The sequence below is a fragment of the Taeniopygia guttata genome, chromosome 6, assembly GCF_048771995.1.
Source record: "Taeniopygia guttata chromosome 6, bTaeGut7.mat, whole genome shotgun sequence".
Classification (NCBI taxonomy): Eukaryota; Metazoa; Chordata; class Aves; order Passeriformes; family Estrildidae; genus Taeniopygia; species Taeniopygia guttata.
Window position 1 is genome coordinate 11,148,252 of NC_133031.1, and position 20,157 is coordinate 11,168,408.

The following is a 20,157-nucleotide window of genomic DNA, read 5'->3' on the forward strand; positions in this document are numbered from 1 at the left end:
GCCCATGGCAATTGCCCAGCACAATGAACAGTGCAGAGCAATGCTGAAAAACAGTCCTTGTGCTTTGCTTGCAGACTATAAGGCAAGTAATATCCCCCCCAAAAAAGACAGCACAAGTCACCCAGAAATCTCATAGCAACAATAAAAAACAAAGCCAACATTGTACAATTCCAGTCAAGAACTGCACATTAACAGAAGAATTCAGCTTTGGGCAGTTGATGCATTAAGCCCAAGCTTTCCTAACTGCCTCTCGGTAAGAGTAGAAACCAATTCTAATCAAGCATTTTGATACAAGCAGATCTGAGGAAGTCATTTGCAGTAGAAAGACACACCCTATGAGGAAGCAAATAACCAACAATTCCTGACGTATAAAAGGTTTGGCTGTGGGTAAGGATAGGAGATGATAACAGCAGGCATATTGGAATGCTCTGAGAACCAGGCCAGAGTGTAATGGGACAAGCAAAGATCATAAAGTATTACTGTGTTTGCAGCAGAGAAAAGCATTTCAGATTCCCTCTGTAGGAGATCTTTGTGGTGAATTTACAGGTTTTAATGGAGTGCTTCCTTTGTACTCCTTTCTCTCCCCCAGCACAATACCTTCTATTGCTTCGAGAGACCAGCACCACTGGACTTCATCCCCAGGACACAGCAGTCTGCTTTCAAAGGAACGTTCCCTGTGCAAGCACTTTTAGCAGAGTTTTCATGCCTGTTGCATGTAAAAAAACCTGAAACACCCCCTATTTTGTCAGCTAGCAGAAAGTACTCAAATTGAACAGTCACAGCTGTGCTGGTCACAGGAAGTCTCAGTAATGTGGAAAAGGCACAGGATCAGGCAGGCAGCAGCAGGTGCAATCCAGCTCAGGCCAGGAGTGACAGAAGCTGCCTCTGTGCCTCTGGCACTGCACATCCCCCCAGGCCTTGTGGACCAGCTGGGAACCTGCTATTGCTCAAGTCCTCAGTTGTTACTGCACCTGCTGATTAAATGAGGAGCCCCAGACAGCTGTAAACCCCTGACCCATAATAACTTTGCAATTTGTTCACTGCTCCTGGTACCAATGGGACTCTGCCTATAAAACAGAGCCCATGATTCAGCACTGGGAGACTGGACAGGAAGGGAAGGCTGCAGTTAAAGGAAAACTGTAGAGTAACACAAAGATTTCCACCTCAGTTATCTAAATATAAAAAGTAATAAAGCATTTAAGATATTTTATCAGATAGAACTAATTTGTTTGGAACTACAAATTAATAATTTTATTACTAGAAGACTAGAAACAGGAAATAAACTATTTTAGATCAAATTCTTTATCTTTAGAGTTTGGCAGAAGTTATCAGCTAGACATTTTATTGAATTTAGAAACATTAAGATTTAAGATGCTAAGATTCTAAAAAGAATACTAATCCTTTTATCCTAGACTTCTTCATGGTTTAACTTTTTTTTCTACTGGAGTCTCATTGAAACCAGAGATATTATGTACTTTTACTTACACAGTCTTTAGATGCACATATTTAGAACAAATTCAATCTCAGCCAATTCTTGTTCCTGGTAGAGCTGTGGGTTCAAAAATTGGATTTCTGGGAATTTACAGAACCACACTTCGGTTGATCTCTCAAAACATAAAATGAATGCAGCCACAGATGAATGGTGATGGAATACAGCAGGGAAAAGGCAGGATAATATTTCACTTCTGCAACTGTTCTTATCAGTGAGGATACTCCTTTAATCAGACTTGATCAAATTTCTCTTGATTGTTTTATTCTGTGGGCATTAAATGGATTCTAATATTTTCTAATCTTGTTTTTTTTCCCCAATCCAAACACTCAGTAAGTTTCCTAAGAAAAAGAGAACAAGTTCTCAGTGATTCAATGAAGCTAATATTTATCTGCATGGAAAATTCTGTGAAGTTTGCATCCTACGGAAAAACCCAGAGTGCTGTGATTTCTCTCTAATGATCACCTAATTCATCTAATGAAACTGTAAATCTTTTTACCTTCACGTGAATATTTGTTTCGTTTGGGTACTTTTGAGCAGCAGCGTCTTCTAACCTGACCTAAGGGTGAAAAAGAATACATTGTCAGTGGAGACAGGTAATGCAAATAACTGTACATATACAGCAAATGTGTCAGAGTCCACAGACATTTTGCTTACTGTATTTACAACTGACATTCTTGTATGGAGAGATCTGTAAAACAAAGTATTATCATGACTGATTTTTAGATCTCTGCACAGCTTTGTCCCTAGTGTGGAACAGGAATTTACTTGCTCTTTTCCATCATTACTCATACATACATCAGATACACATTGTAAAGATTTCTTTATCCTTCAAAATGTCACACTGGCAGGTGTAACAATTACAGTTACACCACCTTGAGAAAATATAGAAAATTACCAACAGGAAAAAGAGCAGCTCTGTGTCCAGATGCATAGGAGTGTAGAATAAATTGTTTTGGTGGACAAAGCCACTGAAATAGTCCCTCCCACCACACCTAAATAAGTGAGCTGTTGACTGCAGTTGACCGCAGTGCTGGTCACAATAAAGGGGGGAAAAAAAAGGTTTACTCTGGAGCTGGGATGGAGCAGAAAGGACAGAGACAGATGATTTCCTCATCAACAAAATCTAACATATGGTCAATGTTTCTAGAAATCACTAAGGCACAGTATACAGCCAAGGCTGGCGATGAGCTATCTTATCACCACAATTTAGTTCTGATATAACAGGTTTAACATACAAAGTACATTCATCTTGCACACCAGGACACTGTCACTTTGACATCAGCGCTTACAGATAAGGAAGTGTCCTTTGCACGTTTTCTCCCCAGCCTCTGACTCATGGAAGTACCATGCACATCAACAAAAAGGAAACACTATTAGGGGAGCTGGCAGGTATTAATTTGTGTTTTATTGATGTGGCCACACCTAGAAATTCTCCAACTCCCCTTTAACTGTTCCTAAAGTTTTCCTCAAGGGTCATGGAAAAACCCTGAATAAAAAGAAGTAAAAAAGGCAAAGGGAGCAGAAGGGCTTCAGGTACCAGTGCTCTGGCAAATAGCTCTACCAGCACAGACACCAGTAAATGAGAAAACTGGGAAGCTGACTTAACCAATTAGAAAAACAGCTTCTACACATTTCTCCTTGCTCATATTTACACATAAAACAATTCTTAGAAGGTGTCTAGAAAATATCAAACATGGCAAATCTGCTGTTCCTGACCTTTGGACACTTAGCTTAGTTGTTTTTCTTTATCTCACATTTACTTTCTAAATCTTGTATAAAATACACATTGTTAAAAATCATGGCGAGTCTCAGAGATTTACAACTTCAAACCTCAAATCTGTATAGGTAACTCTAGATTGCACCTCTCAATTAAAAAATGCTACTGAACTGTCCTGCAAATACACAATGACATCTGCAGAGATGTGGCTACAGACAGATGGAAAATCCTCTATTTTCAAGATTTTAACTGCTTTGTGAATTTGTTGATACTACAAAATGGTAACTAAGCCTCTCAAGGTACTGCGGATGAAGTGTGGATTATCAGTGGTAAAAAAACCCAACCAACAGAAAAAGGAAAAATAGGTTTAGACTGACTGAAGGTCAGAAGAGTTACTCTCATTTGTTTCACTCCTCTATAAAGAATTTATCATATACTCTGTTAACCTGATTCATATTCCCTTATTTCATAAGGGTAGAAGCTTTTTCCATTAATACATTTCCCACTATTGAGAAAATCATACTTTTTACATTGGTGGATGTTTGGTTATCTACAGGGAAAATATAACAGGAAGTATTTTCAGAAGAGCAGATTTTTCAGAACACAGATTAAGGTAAAAGTTAATCATGCTGTGCAACAGGCAATAACAGAAGAAACATTACTGTACAAACCAAAGCACTGATAGTCTAAGTCTAAGGCCTTTTCTAAGTTCAGTCCTCTTCATTGTCAAGCTCTGTTTGTTTCCTTTAATTAAAATCAACACAGTAATTAAACATTTTATATCAAAAAAGGGAAGAACAGGAAAAGAGAAAGCTGTGTTAGAAGACTATAATAATGTACCTTCTACAGCAATGACATTAAGGCACAGAAGACAGACCAACAAAAAACCACAAAAGGCCAGGAGCTTCATCCTTCCAGCTAGTCACCAGAGGAGGCTGAAGGAGTGTCTCAGTCTCCTCCAGCACAACCTCAGCTTTTTATATGATAGAGCCTTCAGAATGGGTGGAGATTTGGCCTCTGTATTGCACCTGTATTGCATCAACAGATGAAAAGAAACAACACTTCCTATTTCAAGAAGCAATTTACTCAGAATGAAGCAGCATAGAGAGCTCCTTACCAGTTACACAGGAGCTTGTAGCATTAAAGTACAAGGGATGTCCTGAGGCAGAATCCTTGTCCTGTGCTCCACAGCAGCCTCTCCAGAGGACCTGGTGTGTTCCTCTGCACATGGAAAGGGAGAGAGCACAGCAGAACTGAATCTGTATGGACATTGATCAGGGCTTGAAAAGGCAAACCAAACCCAGTGTGTTTTAATCAAAGCAATTGCCAGTGTGTTGTTACCATAATTAACAAGACAGCTGGTTAAGCAGCAGATTTCTGAGTTTATTATCAACATCTCAGTTTCTGTTATATCTGAATAATTAAGTTGTGAAGATTCCAGCTAACAGTTAAGATTTAGAAGTCATCAAATTCAACATAGTATCAAGGTTTACAGAGTGTACTTAAAAAAAAAAAAGTCCTTCAAGGAGGGATCAACTATAGAGCTGTGTCTGTTAAAAAAGGTAAAAAGGTTTGAGAACATTCAATTCTCCCAGCTTAATCTGATAAGATTTGGGTCTCTAACAACAGAATATGTTAAAAGCTATGTAGCCTTAAAAGGTGGGAGCAGTATCTGCAAGCCACCCAGAATTGGAATCACAGCAGGATAGAAGGCTTCGCCCTGTGCACAAATATTGCTCCCAGCCCAAATTTTAAAGGTCTCCCATTACAGGTTTGGGATCTGGCTTGTTCCTTCGATTCATCATCAGGCTTCCAAATTGGATCACCCCTTAATCTATCAAATTTAGCCCCAAAAGCTTATTTCTGCAGTCTTACCTAGCAATATCCATACATGGTGAAGATTGTGAATGTCTGACAGCCTTTTTTGTTTGCCAAGGCCAGCATTACCAAGGTTCAAGAATCAATCACTAACAAATCATGCTACAAGACAGTATTGCCTTCAAAGTGCTTTGTGAAAGCCCTGCCTCACACTGGCACACCTTGCTCAGCCTGCAGTAAGGCTGCTAGTTCACATCCCTGCTGAGCATGTCAGGAGGGACTTCTACAGTTCAGTGGATGCCGAGAAAGACGAATGACAACAGAGCAACAATATTGTTATGATCTCAGGCTTCTTTTGAATATTGAAACATATAGGCGTGAGTCCTCATTTTGTACTTTTAAAGTCAACACTTTTGCTGGTTAAATCTGAATCAAATCATATAAATCCCAACATAAACTGAGCATGTAAAATGGAGCTTGTCAGCTTACTCATAAAGGTTTGCAGAAAAGCTAAAATGTCAATAAACCACATGAAAGGGTTGGTAGGAATGTAATTTTTCTGCAACATTCAATCAGGCTGTGTGAGTAGTGGTAGCACTGAAGCAAGGATTTCACTTGGCGACTTTTATCTCCATTACACTTTCTGAAAAAGTTCCAGGCAAGCTCATGTACTGGGGAATGAGTGAATGGCTGTGTTGGGCTTCGTTGCCAGCTGGGGTTACTACCCAAATAATTGTTTATGTATTTTTAGCCTTAATTAGAAGGATTACCTTCTCTTTCTGTGTGCATGATAAGAAATAAGAACTGAATACAGAAAAGCAACCAGGTAAAATGGGAGATGACTTTGAAAATAGAACCTCATCACCTGATGGCTACTGACATTTCCAAATATGCTCTTTTAAACAAAAAGTTCTGCCAACACCTACCTCAAAACTTTTCTTCTGAAATATTTACAACATAATATTGGCAACAGAAGTATTTACAAAGACTTGTTTTTCAAAGTATACATCACTGTACTGTAACATAACCAATCACCCCAAGCAAGAAAACAGCATGTACTACCTGAATGCCCCACTTGTTTTCTGTGTGGAAGAGGCAGGCTGCTACTTGGTCTCTATTACAGCAATCCAAGCCTTCCAGCTACTATGAGAGAAATGAGGCAAACCTGTACAGTCATCATTGCACACCCAAAAGCCCCAAAAGAGGGGTTTGGTAGGAACAAGAGCAAGCGCCCATTTTTTCAAGAGCAGCATCAGTTTGAGGATTTTGTGCTGTCTTACTGTCAGGCTGCTCTAGGAATGCTAACAGAAAACCTGAAAACTTTCTAAAACTAAAATACTGCATGAAATTTATCGATATAAGTTACTGGGGTGGGGATATCGTAAGCAATTTATTTGTTTATTTTCAGCAATTGAGAAGTCTAGTTGCAAACATTGAGATTCTTTTGAGTAGGTATTGGGGTCCATGCACTATATCTTGCTTAGCAGTTTTGAGAAGAAACATAGCTGAGGAAGACATTTTTTCCTCCTAGACTGAATACTTTCAGAAGAAATTTCTGTGCTTTATCTCTTAAATTTCAGGCTGTAAAAGCTGATCATTGCTGTGGTTAAACCCTGCAATTCTTAATGCCCTGTTTCATATGCTTCTATAAATGCTAATGTTACAGGAAATGTGAAGCAAACTGAAAAGGGAAGACTAGAAGCAATGACTTAGTATAATCTTTAGACTTGCCCTGAGATAAAAATTTTTACCAAATAAGGTTGCAGACTATATAAAATAATGAGACAGAATTGTATCAAGGGAGTGGCTGGAGACAGAAGATGGAATAAAAACACAGATTGCTAAATAGCCTGATAACCTATGTCCTTAGGATCTGTCAGCTGGAAGTTTGAGGCATCTGTATGATAGTCTTCTGTAGGACATCAATTTTATGAAATGAGCAGCAGCTGATGTACATCTTTCCAGTTGAAAAAAGTTTAAAATTGAATGCAGGGGTATTTTTGAGTCATCCAGGGAAATAAGGGATGCATCCTGAGATTTGCATTATGTTTACATTAATACCTGGTGTTCAAAAGCCACATAGGATGTCTCTCAAAATCTTAAAGAAAGTAGTTTGATTTCTTAACGTTAAATTAAGGCATGATCCAGAGTCTCCTTTTGTGTTTGCCGAAACTCTTGGATTTCCAGTCTTCAGAGTCATTATTTCTGGAAGTGGTTTGTTAATAAGATTTCACTAATATTTTTTAAAGGTCATGCCATTCTTAGAAGAATCTGCATCTTGTATATGAAAATTTCTTCTAACCAGGTTGAACAGCTGTTTGTGATGTGAGGAGAATAACGAAGAGCAAACGGTCGTAAATTTAGAGCTAAAAGAAACTAACTTTTGAGCTGTGAAAAGGCAGGAAACATTAAGAACTTTAAGAGTACAAAATTAATTTAATTCAAGGTAGACCACTTATGGTGAACCAACACAGTTATCCAGGAGCATGTGCTGCTCTGTTTTTGAAGGAGGGAACAGTGTAGAAACTGAAGGCTGCAGTAGCAGTCACTGTATGAGAAGCAGTAATGACAACATGTGGGGGGTAGACTAACTATACTAACGAAGATCAGAATGAAGAGCAAGACTGAAGTTATAATTTCTCCTAGCAGTTTATGGTGAGCTGATAAACACTTTGAAGACTGTCCTGGAACAGGGTTTAAAGCATCTTTGACACAGCTTTTTCAATGAGTGTCCTGCCACTCATTGTGCCTGCAAGTAAAGCCTCTGCAGAGCTGCCAGCTGGAGTGTCTGTCAATCTGTGTGCTGTTCAGAGTGTCCAGGCTCTGTGTGTTCACTCCTTTCTCTTCACAGGTCACTGTCCTAGTTCTACTAAAATGGAACTTGCAGCTGTTTCTATTTTGCTTGATTTTAACTTTCCTCCTGCTGGGAAACTTGAAAAAACAGATGTTTTCCCCTACCCCCTGCTTAGTTAATGTGTTCTCTCTCTAGTTTTTCAAACCTTAGATGTGGTTTATCTGATTGCTGTAGGCTTCTAAACAGCAATCTGGGTTCAGGCCAGAAAAATTTACATTGGGTGCAGTGTTCAGTGTGCTAGGTGTGATGGAAACATTTCTTTGTGGTAGCCCAGTCTTCTAGTTCAGGCAAGATGTGATTTAAGAGGATGTTTTTGACAGGTAATCTGCCAGAGCTTGCACTTCCATGACAGGTGGTGAGAGGAGCTGTGTAACCTTCTCATTATGGAGGCAGATCTGTTCCCACTGCATGTTACTTCCCCCTAAGTAGGGAAAAAGCAGGCACCTAAGCAGGGAAGATTATCTCTCTTGCCACTTACCATGGCTCTAAAGGATTCGTCCTTGTTTCACTCAGAATTTTGTTTTTCAGAAAGATGATAGAAGAATATGAAGTCGATCTGGTGTTCTGTACAAAGTAACTAGTCTGGCTGCCCAGTGCTTAGCTCCAGAAAACTTGGTAAGAGCAAGTGAAGTGGCACAATGAAGGCTGTCTGGGCAGGCATCTCACTCTTCTTTCTCCTGAATAGGTAAGGTGTTTACTTCAGCTGGCAAGCCTCCAAAATAGAAAATGCTGTGCAGATGTCAGCCCTTAGGCTTTTGGAAAGATTTTGAGCTTGTTCTGCGTATTAATCTCTTTCTTAAAGACGTGAATAAGCCCTGTCTCTGCTATCTGATAGGAGGTGGTTGCAGAGATAACAGTGTTTGGTCCTGATGATGTTACTTGGCCACTATCACTTCTTTCTGGTTATTCTGTATATTGTAGATAGGCTAATCATTTTATACAAACAAAACTAGCTGGTAATAAAGTCCCGAACTTGAACGAAGGAATTTAGAGGTTAAAGATCTTTCCATTTCTATAATGCTATGAATTTCAACTTTTCTTCACATCCGACAGAGAGACATTTGAGAACATTCCATTGTTGATTTACTGTCAGCTTGGTAAAATCCCATAATCCAGTTTACTGGGCGCCATTTCAATGCATTGAACACAGTCTGTCCACCAAAGCATTTATGTGACTAGGAAGCAGTAAAAGAAAAAAGGCTTCAGCAGGAATGGCTTTACTTTCAGGTTAAAGTTTGATGGGACAGGAGAACTCTGCTGCAACTTTTAAGAACCCAAGAATGAATCCATCTGTATATGAGACATAAGATTTGTGCACTTCAGCTTAGCTAGTAATTCTTCTCATCCCCTTGAGACTCAAATATAATTTGTAAACACATGGAATTTTGTTTTCTTAAGATTGTCTTGGGCAGGAAGAGGAATCTGATCAGTGGCTCTTGTGCCTGTAAGTTCTTCAGAAGTACTTAAGAAATGTAGTGCTACAAGACATGCAATTTGTGTTTGGTTTTCCAGATTGTTGGGGCTTTTAAACTTGTAGCATCGTTTTTCTTAAAAAATATGGTGATGCATGAAGATGTATTGCACTGCTTAGGGAGGAAAAAAGATCTTTATCTCTGAATGGACATCTCAACAGTCAGGAATAAGCTGAGTTGGTAGGCTCAGTAGATGTGCAACATCTCATGGCCAATCTAGGCGGGATGATGCAGTGATTTTACACTTGCAGGCAGTAAAGGAAAACCTGTAACTCCAAGGCCATCACCTTGATATAAGTACATTACCATGCCTCTGATATCTCACCACTGCAGTGGTGCTGAGTTAGTGTCCAGGAAGAAGACTGGTACTTCCATAGATATGCAGATCACTTTGCAAGTTATAAACATGTAAAGTTTTTCATGGCTAAAGATTAAGCTAAACTTAATCTTGGCCTTTCCAGTAAAAATTTAGATTAATTTTTTTCTCTGATAGTGGTTAGAAGCTTTTCATTACCTTCCCTATCCCACTTCAATTTTTGTTGACCTACATTACAAGAATGTGATGTCATCCTTTTTCTTTAAAGGAAATGGTTATAATTTTAAAAAAAGCTTCAGTAGTTCTTTCTGGTGTTCTTCACTAGCAAGAATACAAAATGTAATTATGTTCTACATAATGTAGTACATAATGATCATTCACAAAAGGAAAAACAAACATCACTATACTGCAGTAAAGGTTTAGCTCCTGTGCCCAAGCTCATAAAAGAAATGCCTTACAGCAGTACTGAGGATTTGCTCAGAAGCTTAATGATGTCTGCAGGCACACACCAAAGTGTCAAAACTGAGTGAAGGAATTAGCAAAGACAGTATTTTCTGGACATAGTCCTATTCATCACTGGCAGAGGAGAGGTGGTTAGATCTAAAATCCATAACTCTCAGACATGTTTGGGTTTGTCTTTGCCAGTTCTGTGTGGCATTTGGAAAAACCACAGATGGGGGAAGGCTGGGCTAGAGCCTGATGTCACACCCTGTGCCACAAGTAATGTGCCTTTGTAGCAGCTGCCCCTGTGCCAAGCCCGAACAGCCGCCCCCACCCCAGCTGCCACAGACTGATGGATGGGTTCCTGCGCTGCAAGAGCCTGTCCTGCTTTCCCCCTCTCTCCTTCTTATGATGTCTAAAGGTCACTGAGATGGTTGAATATTGAAATAAAAATCCAGTTCTTACTTAAAATACTCTGTTGAGGGGTTATTTAAATGCATTCCCTTTTTGTTTCTAGAGGGTCTGTTTCAATATTTGAAGTGAACTTATGGCAACAATTTCTAAATTCCAAGTTTGCTATAAACTGAAGTTCAATCAAAATTATGCTGCATTCCTAAATTATTTTCAAGTATTGAAGAGTTAAAAATGTTCTATTCTTAAATGACAGCAGGAATATGACAGAATAATCTTTGTCTTGGAAGCAATTCAAGTTACATCAAGACAGGAGGCACACCTCGTTACTGTGTTACAGGCAAACTATTATAAAGGTCAGTTGTAAAGGTCATGAGGGTAAGTGTGTATTACCTGACAGCTTTTAGCAACATTAGAGATGGGGAAATCTGGATGATAATTGCACAGCTAATTACATTAAATAATTTCATTAGGTGAGATCTAAATTTTATGTTGCATTCTGCTACACAAACTTAAAATATGTGTCAGTTGGACTTGGCCTTCTTAATTATACTAGGTGACAGTGAAGAACATTTTCTTAGGAAAATAATTGGTTTATATTCTTGATAAAATAGAAGTAAATAATTAATTATTATGTAGCTGCTCATTTAGATAATAATTTAAAATAATTACTTGAAACATAAAAATGCATAGAAACCAGTTATAATCAGTAGTAAAGATCAGAATTTAATTTAATTGTGGAGTAAACAACAGTATTTACGTCCTTAATGTTCTCTGGCACACGCAGTAACTAATTACCGTAGAAGGCGGGGAATTTTTAGGCAAATTCAATTTACGTATTGATGAATCATCCCTGGATCTGCAAAAAATCCCAGAGTTTCACCATCAGAAGTCGGTCTGCCAGGAGTCACTGATGGTAGTGCTGGCTTTAGATTTCCATCTCCCAGCAAATCAGACCTGTCTTAATTAAGATACATCTTACTTTTTGACTTAAGACTTCAAATGTAAAGGAACAACTCAATTTTTTTTTTTCTTCTTTTGGAGACAAACACTAGGAAAATACTGCTAGTGCTGTGATGTCATCCACAGAAGCCAAGTCACAGCTTTCCACAAGACTGAGTACAAGTGATACTCATGTTTCTACAGGCACTATTTCTGAAAAGGTTATTACATTTCCTCTTGACCTCACTTTCCATGCGAATACCTCCTGTATTCTCCTGTGTGTTGGTTTCTACATCTCACTATTCCAAACAGTCCAGAATCCCTCCCTTGGGTTATAGTCAAGCTCTCAAACTTCAGCCTCACAATCTAGACAAAAGGTCTTTTGCCTTAACTTTCTTTTCTAACAAGCACAAATGTCAGGATTTTAAGACAGCTCCCTGTACCTTTCAGATTTTGAGAACAAGCACAGTGCTGTTTTTGGCTACAGTAGAAGAAATTAAGGGTATCATATTGCTTAAAAAGATAAAACTCTCTGAACAGGCTACTTACAACTGATTTGATCCAAAGATTCCTTCCTTCTCAGAACTACAGATGTCTCTCCAGCTGTAATAGTGCCAAGAACTAGATTGTGCCTTACAATCTTTGGCACAAAGGAGCTGCAACAAGGTTCTTCACAATGCACTCTTTCTTCCCTCTGTTTGAAGAGTTAAAAAATACTAGTGTGTGACAGACATAAAAGCAGCACTGGCTGCAATAAGTGGCCAAAAGGTGACACCAACAGAATCACTTCAAGTGTAGCCAGTATCTTCCAACTGGGAAACACCCTCAAAAAGGTGCTAGCCAGTGAAACTGAGAATCATCTTTGCAGATTTTTTTTACAGAGGAATATGTACTCTTTTACAAAGGAAATGGTAACCATAACCAAAAAAAATATTTATAGTACTCTTCCCCAAGCTGTTAGTGCAGGGGTACTAAAAAATTTGTTAACATGGGGAAAAGTGAGAGTAGTCAACTTGTGAGGCTAGAAGTTTATTGTTCATAGATCAATACATAAACATAACATATTTGCCAGAAACTGAAAATATGAGCTGCTGACATTAGGTCAAAATTTTCATGGCCCAAGAACTCCCCTTTTATTCCAACATATAGAAATAGAGAGTCTGGAAAGTATAAATTTCTTACTGTTAAATCAATTTCACTGTTAGGAAACATTTCTTTTAGACCACATTTAACATATCAATTTGGAGAAGAGTTAAACAGACTAAACCACACAACAGTATGGCAAATTTATGATCCTGGGGTTTACAGCATGCCATCCTGAATTCCCAGTTTCTGTGCCAATTGTACAAGCTTCCAAGAGATGATCACTAGGAGCTCTTCTGGACAGACCTTCATATGCAGTGCAGGAATTCAGCCACCAGAAGAAAGACAGAGCTACACTGCTATTCAACAGTTTTATAAATCTAGTAGCAAAATAAGCTAGCTATTAAAGCCAGTCAACATTAAAGCAAGGAATTCTCATGCGTACTCCAGAAGGAGACTGAAGTTCATATCGGACAAATAGTGCACAGTTTCCATAACCTGTCTCCTTTACACTTTTTGGTCATCTAACCTGTCAAATCCTGCTTAAACTTTTCTGAAATTTCTGCCCAGGTCAAAGTCATGATTGCATTCAGGGCCATATGCAATTTATTCAGTTCTTCAGAAGATGCCACTAAAATAAAACTTATGAAACTTAACAGAAAGTTGATGCATCTAAGCAGCATCTCATGAAGTCGCTTGTATCCCTATCTGCCTATGGGATACCAGTTCAAAAATTACTTCCTTTACTATGTAACAATAGTTTAAAAAAAAGGTAAGAGTTGAACTGCCATCAAACCCCCTAAAAAGCAGGTAGGACTATTTTATTCATATATTAAAAATAATTTACTTTTCCAAAATAATGTACAATTACAAGAAGCAGTTCAGACTATTGTAAACACAGAGCTGGAAAGTGTTTGAAGAAAAATTAAGACTGAATCACATTGCACTGAACCAATATGCTGAAATGCTTTAAAACTCTCACTTGGAGCATTACTGCTTTAATTATGAATGTTTATTTAATATGTGCACTAGGTAGGCTGTCAGCCAGTTGCAAAGGTGAGTCTCTGTTTACTTTTTCCTGCCACCTCCACCACCTGCAAGCATGGTGACCACCCGAATGAAGATGTTCAGTGTATCAGTGTAGATACCCAGGCATCTAGGAAACAAGAAATCACAGTTACTACTGTTGAACAGACACAGAATTATTTGGTGTTTCACACATTATACGTCATTTTAAGAGCCTGCATGAACCAGCTATAACTGCCCTCAGTGCTTTGTATGTCAAAGAACACCCGTGGTTTTGTTCTACCACCTCTGCCAGCGAGAACTATTTACAGAAATCCTAACAGACAGTACACTGCTCTCATACAGGAGCCTCTGCTTTCATACTGAACTTTGATCTGTTTATCTCCAAGAATTTTCAAGAAGACCAGTATTAATCTAATTAAAATACAAGAGAACCAGAGATAAGAATTCACCTAGCATCAGACAGACATTTACAAGTTACTTGTTAGTCAAAACTTGGTCTTTACTGAAGAGTCAATCCTTCATTCCCTATCACACCATTTCAGCTTTTTTAGTGACAAAGAATAATAAATATTAAATGACTATGGAAGATTAACTTTTTTTGTCTCAACTGATACTGACAGTTTTTTTCAGAAAGCAGGTATAAATTCTCCCAGCAATGCTTTAGAAAAAAAAAAATACATTTTAGAATGTATTGCTGGAGGTATGTGACATCAGATGCTCAATTCTGTTTCTCACAATGATTTCAGTTTTAACTTCTGTAGCTATTTTCTCACTGCTGTTTTCAAACCCTGTGATTCTTCACATTTAACAGCAATACGCTTTTGAACAATGAAGAAAAGGCTATTTTCAAAGCATACTTCAATCTAACTTGAGGCAAATTCGTAGGCAGACACTGAGATCAGCTGAGGTGACAGAGAACACTCACGCGTTGATGGGGTCGTATTTAGCCACTCCGTAGACAGGCAGGGTTTCAGCCCGCTTGACCACCAGCTGTGTATCATAGAGCAGGAACATGCCAAAGAGCACCAGGCCACCATAGACCGCCACCGAGTACAGCCCGGCGCCAAAAGCAGAGGTGGGAGGCAGGAACATGGATCCTGGAGAGGAACGTACAAGGGTGTTAAAGGTATCTGCTACTCCAAGTTAGGTCAAACTCCAGTCACTGGAGCACACATCTTCCAGAAAGTGTTCAATTCTCAGTTTGTGGTGTGTGTTTGATACTAAGGGCTTTAGCATGCACACTGAAGATGTCACATATACAACCTGATCTATTAATTTTGAACACTCTGGGGAATTGTGCAGTTTTCTTCAGCTGAAAGTACCTATGACTACAACAATGACTAAAACGCATGAAGGAAAACAACTGGATCAAGAATTAAGATTGCATTTACTGCCTTCCCTACTCATTGCAGTATCTAAAATATAAGGTACCCCTATCAGCTGTTTGTCAGACTAGTAATCTTCCAAAACCATAATTTCATGTTCCTTTTCAAGAACAAACGTGATGGAATATTTTCTGCTGTGCCGGCATTGCAAGGGCTATATTTAAGGCAAATCTTCACTGGGCAGACCAGCCTGCAACTGTGAGCTGCACCTTAGTAGCTTAAGTTCATAATCTACTTTTTATGACAGTACTGAAGCAGTATCTTACCAATTGAAGAAGCAATAACGAAACCTAAGCCTATGCCAAGCGGTCCTCCCATGTTCAGGAATTTTTCACTCGGAGCACACATGGCCACAGTTGAGAGCCCCCCAACGATTCCAGCAGTGTACCAGGCAGCTCTGATCAGCAGAGGACCACCAAGGAAGGCCAGAGGAGCCACCACTGCACCCATGACACCTAGGCAAAGCAAAACAGAACACAGGTAAGACTTGGAACACCACATACCAAACCCACTTGGTTTTCGTCTCCAGCCAGCCAGCATGGCTCAAACTAATCCACGCACAACAAAACACCAATGCACTTGATTGTGCTTTTATCTAGAAGGAAGCACAATAAATTATCAACCTTATTACATATATAAATATATCATTATGTACTTTTATTTAGCACTAGAATATGTCAGGGAGTTTATCTTGGGAAAAAAAAAAGACTAACAAAAGCCAACATACTGACTGGTTCATAACACAGCTGGTAAGAAGACATATTTAACATAATAGCATTAGGAGCATGCAACACTGAAAAGCAGGACAGATTTCTGATACAACAATTAGTTAGGCAAGTAAGTCAGATTTTTTTTGCTAGAGGCTTGTAGGAAATGTGTATCTAGCCCATTAATATCTCATTAGGTTGTTTCTCTTAGCAATAATCACTGCAATAAACATTTCTTCTTGGCAGACATGTTAGCTCTGGAGAGGCAAATATGATTCCAGTGCCCAACAGCCACATGCCTTTTCTGAACTACAAAATATTTTTATCAAAACAGTTTTGAAAAATGAGAGCCATTGTTATTTGAAGTAGGTATCATTAGTGAGAAATTGAGATGTGTCCATCAGGTATTTTAGCTCTGAGTACAGATCAAAAGTAAACTAATACTAAAATCCCTTTTTTTTCTAGTCAGGTTTCAAATATCTCCTATCCTGCACAGCTGAAGAATGGTTAGTGTAGGCAAGAGCACTTACAGAAGTGGTAGTGTTAGAAAGCAGTCAGAAAACCAAAGCAGCCATGACACCATCTAATTCTATTTTCAGTGTGGAGTATATATACCTGAACTTGAGCATGACTTTCAGAAGACTGACTATGAAAAAAATTAGAGTTCTGTTAAGGACACTTAAGACACCTTTCCCTGACATTCAGAAGTTCTCTCTGATCTCTGAAAAATCTCAACTTCCCTCGAGCAGCATATAAAAATTAACTTTAACGCTGGAGTTTTGTTAAAGTAAGCATCTAGTCACAGAAACACAACATCTCTACAACAAACACTAAAACCACATACCTGAATGCATCATCCATGCTGCATGTTTAGCTATGGGATTATGTTCATAGGATATGGTCCTGACCAACATTCCAGCACCAATCATGGCTGCAAAAGTTGCACCAATTGCCTGAAGAAACAGCATTATAGAGCTCAAGTTAGCATATGGACATATGTTCTCTATTCCAATCTCCTAGTCTAAAAGTCAACACTGATTCTGAAAACAGCAACCTAATTCACAACTGGAGGGAGTATTCATCAATTCTGCTCCTGTAAAGTTACAGTCAAATCTTTGCAGATCTTAGCTTGCAGTAATTTTCATTTATTTTTACTGTTTTCTAGAAATCCAAATTTAATTATGAAGTTGGTAACTGTCTTGGCTGTGTAAAGTAAGAAAAGGAAAACCCATGGTTCTGCCCCTCACTCTCATGAAGGCACCTGGAATGTGTTATCCTTCCTTCTTGTACATTTCTCCACCCAAAACCAACACCCAGCTCACCAGCTTTTGCTACCAATCATTTTTTAACCTCAGTGCCTCTTCTTACTCATGATTCCAAGCAGAATCATTGAACATCTGCCAAACTGGTCAGAAGTGTTCAACTGTTCAACTCTTACCACCAATGATGTTTTATCAAATTAATCTCCCTAAGTTATGTAGGTGTTGGCATTTAATTGTTACTGTTTCACTCCACTTAATACACTGAATACATACTAAGCCTATCGGTATTGTTTCAGCCTTGGCAGACAGAGACAGCTTTAAAAGTGATGCATGTCAGAGCACAGGGCAGAGTAAGGATGCACAGGGATCACCCCAATTTGTATTTACAGGCAGCAATAGAAACTGTGCCATTAGCTTTAGGAAGCTGTTTCTGAGAGGTTCCTATTTGCACATATACAGCTGGTAAGGCTAGCATAGCAGTTTTTGCTCATGTAGTTTACCTTAGACAAACCACCAAAACAGTATAGAAAACACATGTCAGAATGAGACTAGAATCACCAAATCTTACATCAAAAAATATCATCAGGATACCTGAATAGTCTTTATGGGTAAGGACACTAATGTGGGTTAAGTTTTGTCTTACTTTTCAAGTAAATGTAACTAAGTAGTTATATTTCTCAGATTTTTTTAATATCAACCATCATTTGGTGACATTCCTCAGCAAATACTTTTATTTTTATAACAAAGCTTACCAGCCAGGAGCTCTTTGTCATGAGGTTCATGAGTGCAGGAGATCTGCTCACTGCTGCAGCAGACAGAGCTGTCATGCCAATGCTGCCCGCAAAGTACATGTACGTGGACTGAATTCTGTCCTTCACATACTGTGGCCAAATACTGAAAAATAAGCAGTCATACAGAGCTGTGCAGTTACCAGGTTCAGAACGGACAGCAGCTAAAAACACAATCAAGCTGTTAAGTGCATTCATAGCCATGGACATAAGGGAGGCTTCATTATAAGGGTCTAGCAACTTCTGCCATGAGTTTACTTTACAGTGGAGACTGAACTTGTCAATCTTGCTGATTTAATCTAATGCTAACTCAGTAGAAACACTGAACATTACAAATAATGCTAGCTACAATTCCATTTTAAGCAGGAAGCATGCATGGAAAACAGAGTTACGAATGCCTTGAACTATAGAAAAAATAAAAGAATGGTGTGTATATATAACAAACTGGTTTCAGGTAAAAGGTCTACAGAATGTATATCAGCACTAAGCAACCTGCTGAGCAGCTCACAAGTTGCTGAGTCACAGTGCACATGGTTATCTGACACCACAGGACACAAATGTCATTTTGAGAGCTCTAACAATAGCAACAGACCTAGACATAAGTGAGTTTCTGCAGTATCATTTGTTCACACTGTAGAAAGAAAACTTTCCCTGCTAACACTAAATTTGAACACTGCATATATTTTTTTCTCACTTCACTCTTTTGACCTGTTATTCAAGACTTGTGAAGGAAAAAAATAGACACAGCTCTATCTATGACAAGCTTCATAGACAAAAATGGCAGACATTCATCATAAATACAGACTGCCACTTCCAATTACAAATGCAAAATAAAGCAAAATGTCCCCAACACATTTCTCCCAAGCCCATGCTAATTACTACCCATCTTTCAAGTCTAACTATAGTTCTGCCATTAGCCAGGGTTTTTTTTTTGACCAACGAAGTTTTAAGAACACATTTATTAGATCAAAGCTTATGCCAAGATACTGTGTTTAACGAAGACTTTCTTAACAGTTGAATTAAAGTGAACAGTGTCACAAGAACAGCAGGGAAACTGGTCTTAGCAATGCTATTCAGAAGACCACACTTCCTAACTTATCTAATAAGACAAGTTTATATACTCTTCACATTAGATTTAACAAAACAAACTCATTCAGGTTACTGCTATCCATTTAAGGCTGAATGATTCTAATTTTGCTTTAAAAACCTGCAGAGACATAGCTGGGGGTTTACTCTTCAGATCTTAGAAAAACCTAACCTGACTGTACACTGGGTGATGGCAGCTAAAGAGGAGATTTGCTTCACTGAAGAGGTAAAGCCTCTTACTTACGCAGCCCTTTCAATAGCCCCAATCTCGCTGGACATGCCCATTCCATAGTAGCAGAGGGCCCCCAGGCCAACAGCAGCTCCTCCAGCAACAATGAATTTCCCCAGGCGATCAACTGTGTAAAGAAATAAAAACCACACACTCTCATTAATGTTTTTTCTTGGATAGTTAACAACATCCTCATGTGAGTTTTGATGTATCTGCAATAGCCGCTCCACTTTACCCCTCCTTCTAAAAGCTTCACTTAATTTCAAAGCAGCTCACTACCAGTTTCAGTAGTGAAAAACATATTCCTTCAAGCAAGTTTTTAGTTCAGGTTAAAAGATTCTCAGTATTTAAAGCAGAGCTCCCCTACCTTTAAGTGCAGTTTCTGCAGATGGCTCAAATGCTGCTTCTTTCACTTCCTGGCCAAGTTTTCCACGCCTTGCACCCATTCGCGCTCTGGTGGCATAACTCTGTTAAATTCAGAAATAACACAAGACATATTTAATGAAATAAAATAGAAGATAGTCTTACCAACTTACTTGCTACACTTAAGACTGTTAATTAATATCTTATTAATCTGTGCTTACCTTCATACCTTCCAAGCAACAGTGCCCAAGGAAAACAAACGAGCATTAAAATTTAGGAACCTTTGTGAAAAACATTCACATATTCTAGAAGTACAGAACCAATGCAGTGAACTCCAGAAGCTGGAAATTTCAGACTGCATTTCTTCTACTTTAGTCCCACTGTACTAAACACTGCCACAAGCCTCTCTGTTAAATACAAAAACATAATCATTGCTTTTTTGTTTTGTACAAAAGCCTTTTGATTTCTACACTAAAACACTCTTCATGCAAACACTTCAATGTAAAAAAAAACTTTTGCACAATAGTTTTTGCTATTTTAGAGACACTAAAGCTGGAAAAGCAGCACAAATTTCTTGAAGTCCAACCTTGATTTATAGAACAAACCTTGAATGAAGGCCTAGAAACTCAAGATTTTTAAGGTCAACAAGCTCCAAGTAATTACAGTATGCTGCTCAAAGTCTTGGTAAGTTGCAAGAGCAACAGAAAATACACTCATACTTAAGTTCAAAAACAACTTTATGTTTTCTTACCATGTTTTACA

General features: G+C 38.6%; 2 protein-coding genes across 9 annotated transcripts in view; both read right to left on the minus strand.

Annotated features, from left to right (window-relative positions):
- Positions 1-12,322, minus strand: part of CDHR1 (cadherin related family member 1) — a 71,461-nt gene extending 59,139 nt beyond the window's left edge. For 3 of the 4 annotated variants that reach the window (XM_072930976.1, XM_072930979.1, XM_072930975.1), the window contains exons 1-2: positions 4,050-4,291; positions 1,989-2,048 (exon numbers count right to left, since the gene is read on the minus strand). The gene's annotated coding sequence lies outside the window, so the exon portion shown is untranslated. Of the gene's footprint in view, positions 1-1,988; positions 2,049-4,049; positions 4,292-4,326 lie in introns of those variants that run through there. The other variant, XM_072930977.1, reaches the window with a different exon arrangement.
- A 154-nt stretch (positions 12,323-12,476) lies between these two features.
- GHITM (growth hormone inducible transmembrane protein) overlaps positions 12,477-20,157 on the minus strand; it is a 43,765-nt gene continuing 36,084 nt past the window's right edge. For all 5 annotated transcript variants that reach the window (XM_030275541.4, XM_072930777.1, NM_001245810.2 and 2 more), the window contains 7 exon segments: positions 19,400-19,499; positions 19,048-19,159; positions 17,682-17,823; positions 16,512-16,620; positions 15,227-15,415; positions 14,501-14,672; positions 12,477-13,702 (listed from right to left, as the gene is read on the minus strand). In XM_030275541.4, the coding sequence (XP_030131401.4) occupies positions 13,615-13,702; positions 14,501-14,672; positions 15,227-15,415; positions 16,512-16,620; positions 17,682-17,823; positions 19,048-19,159; positions 19,400-19,499 (912 nt within the window). In that variant the 3' untranslated portion in view covers positions 12,477-13,614.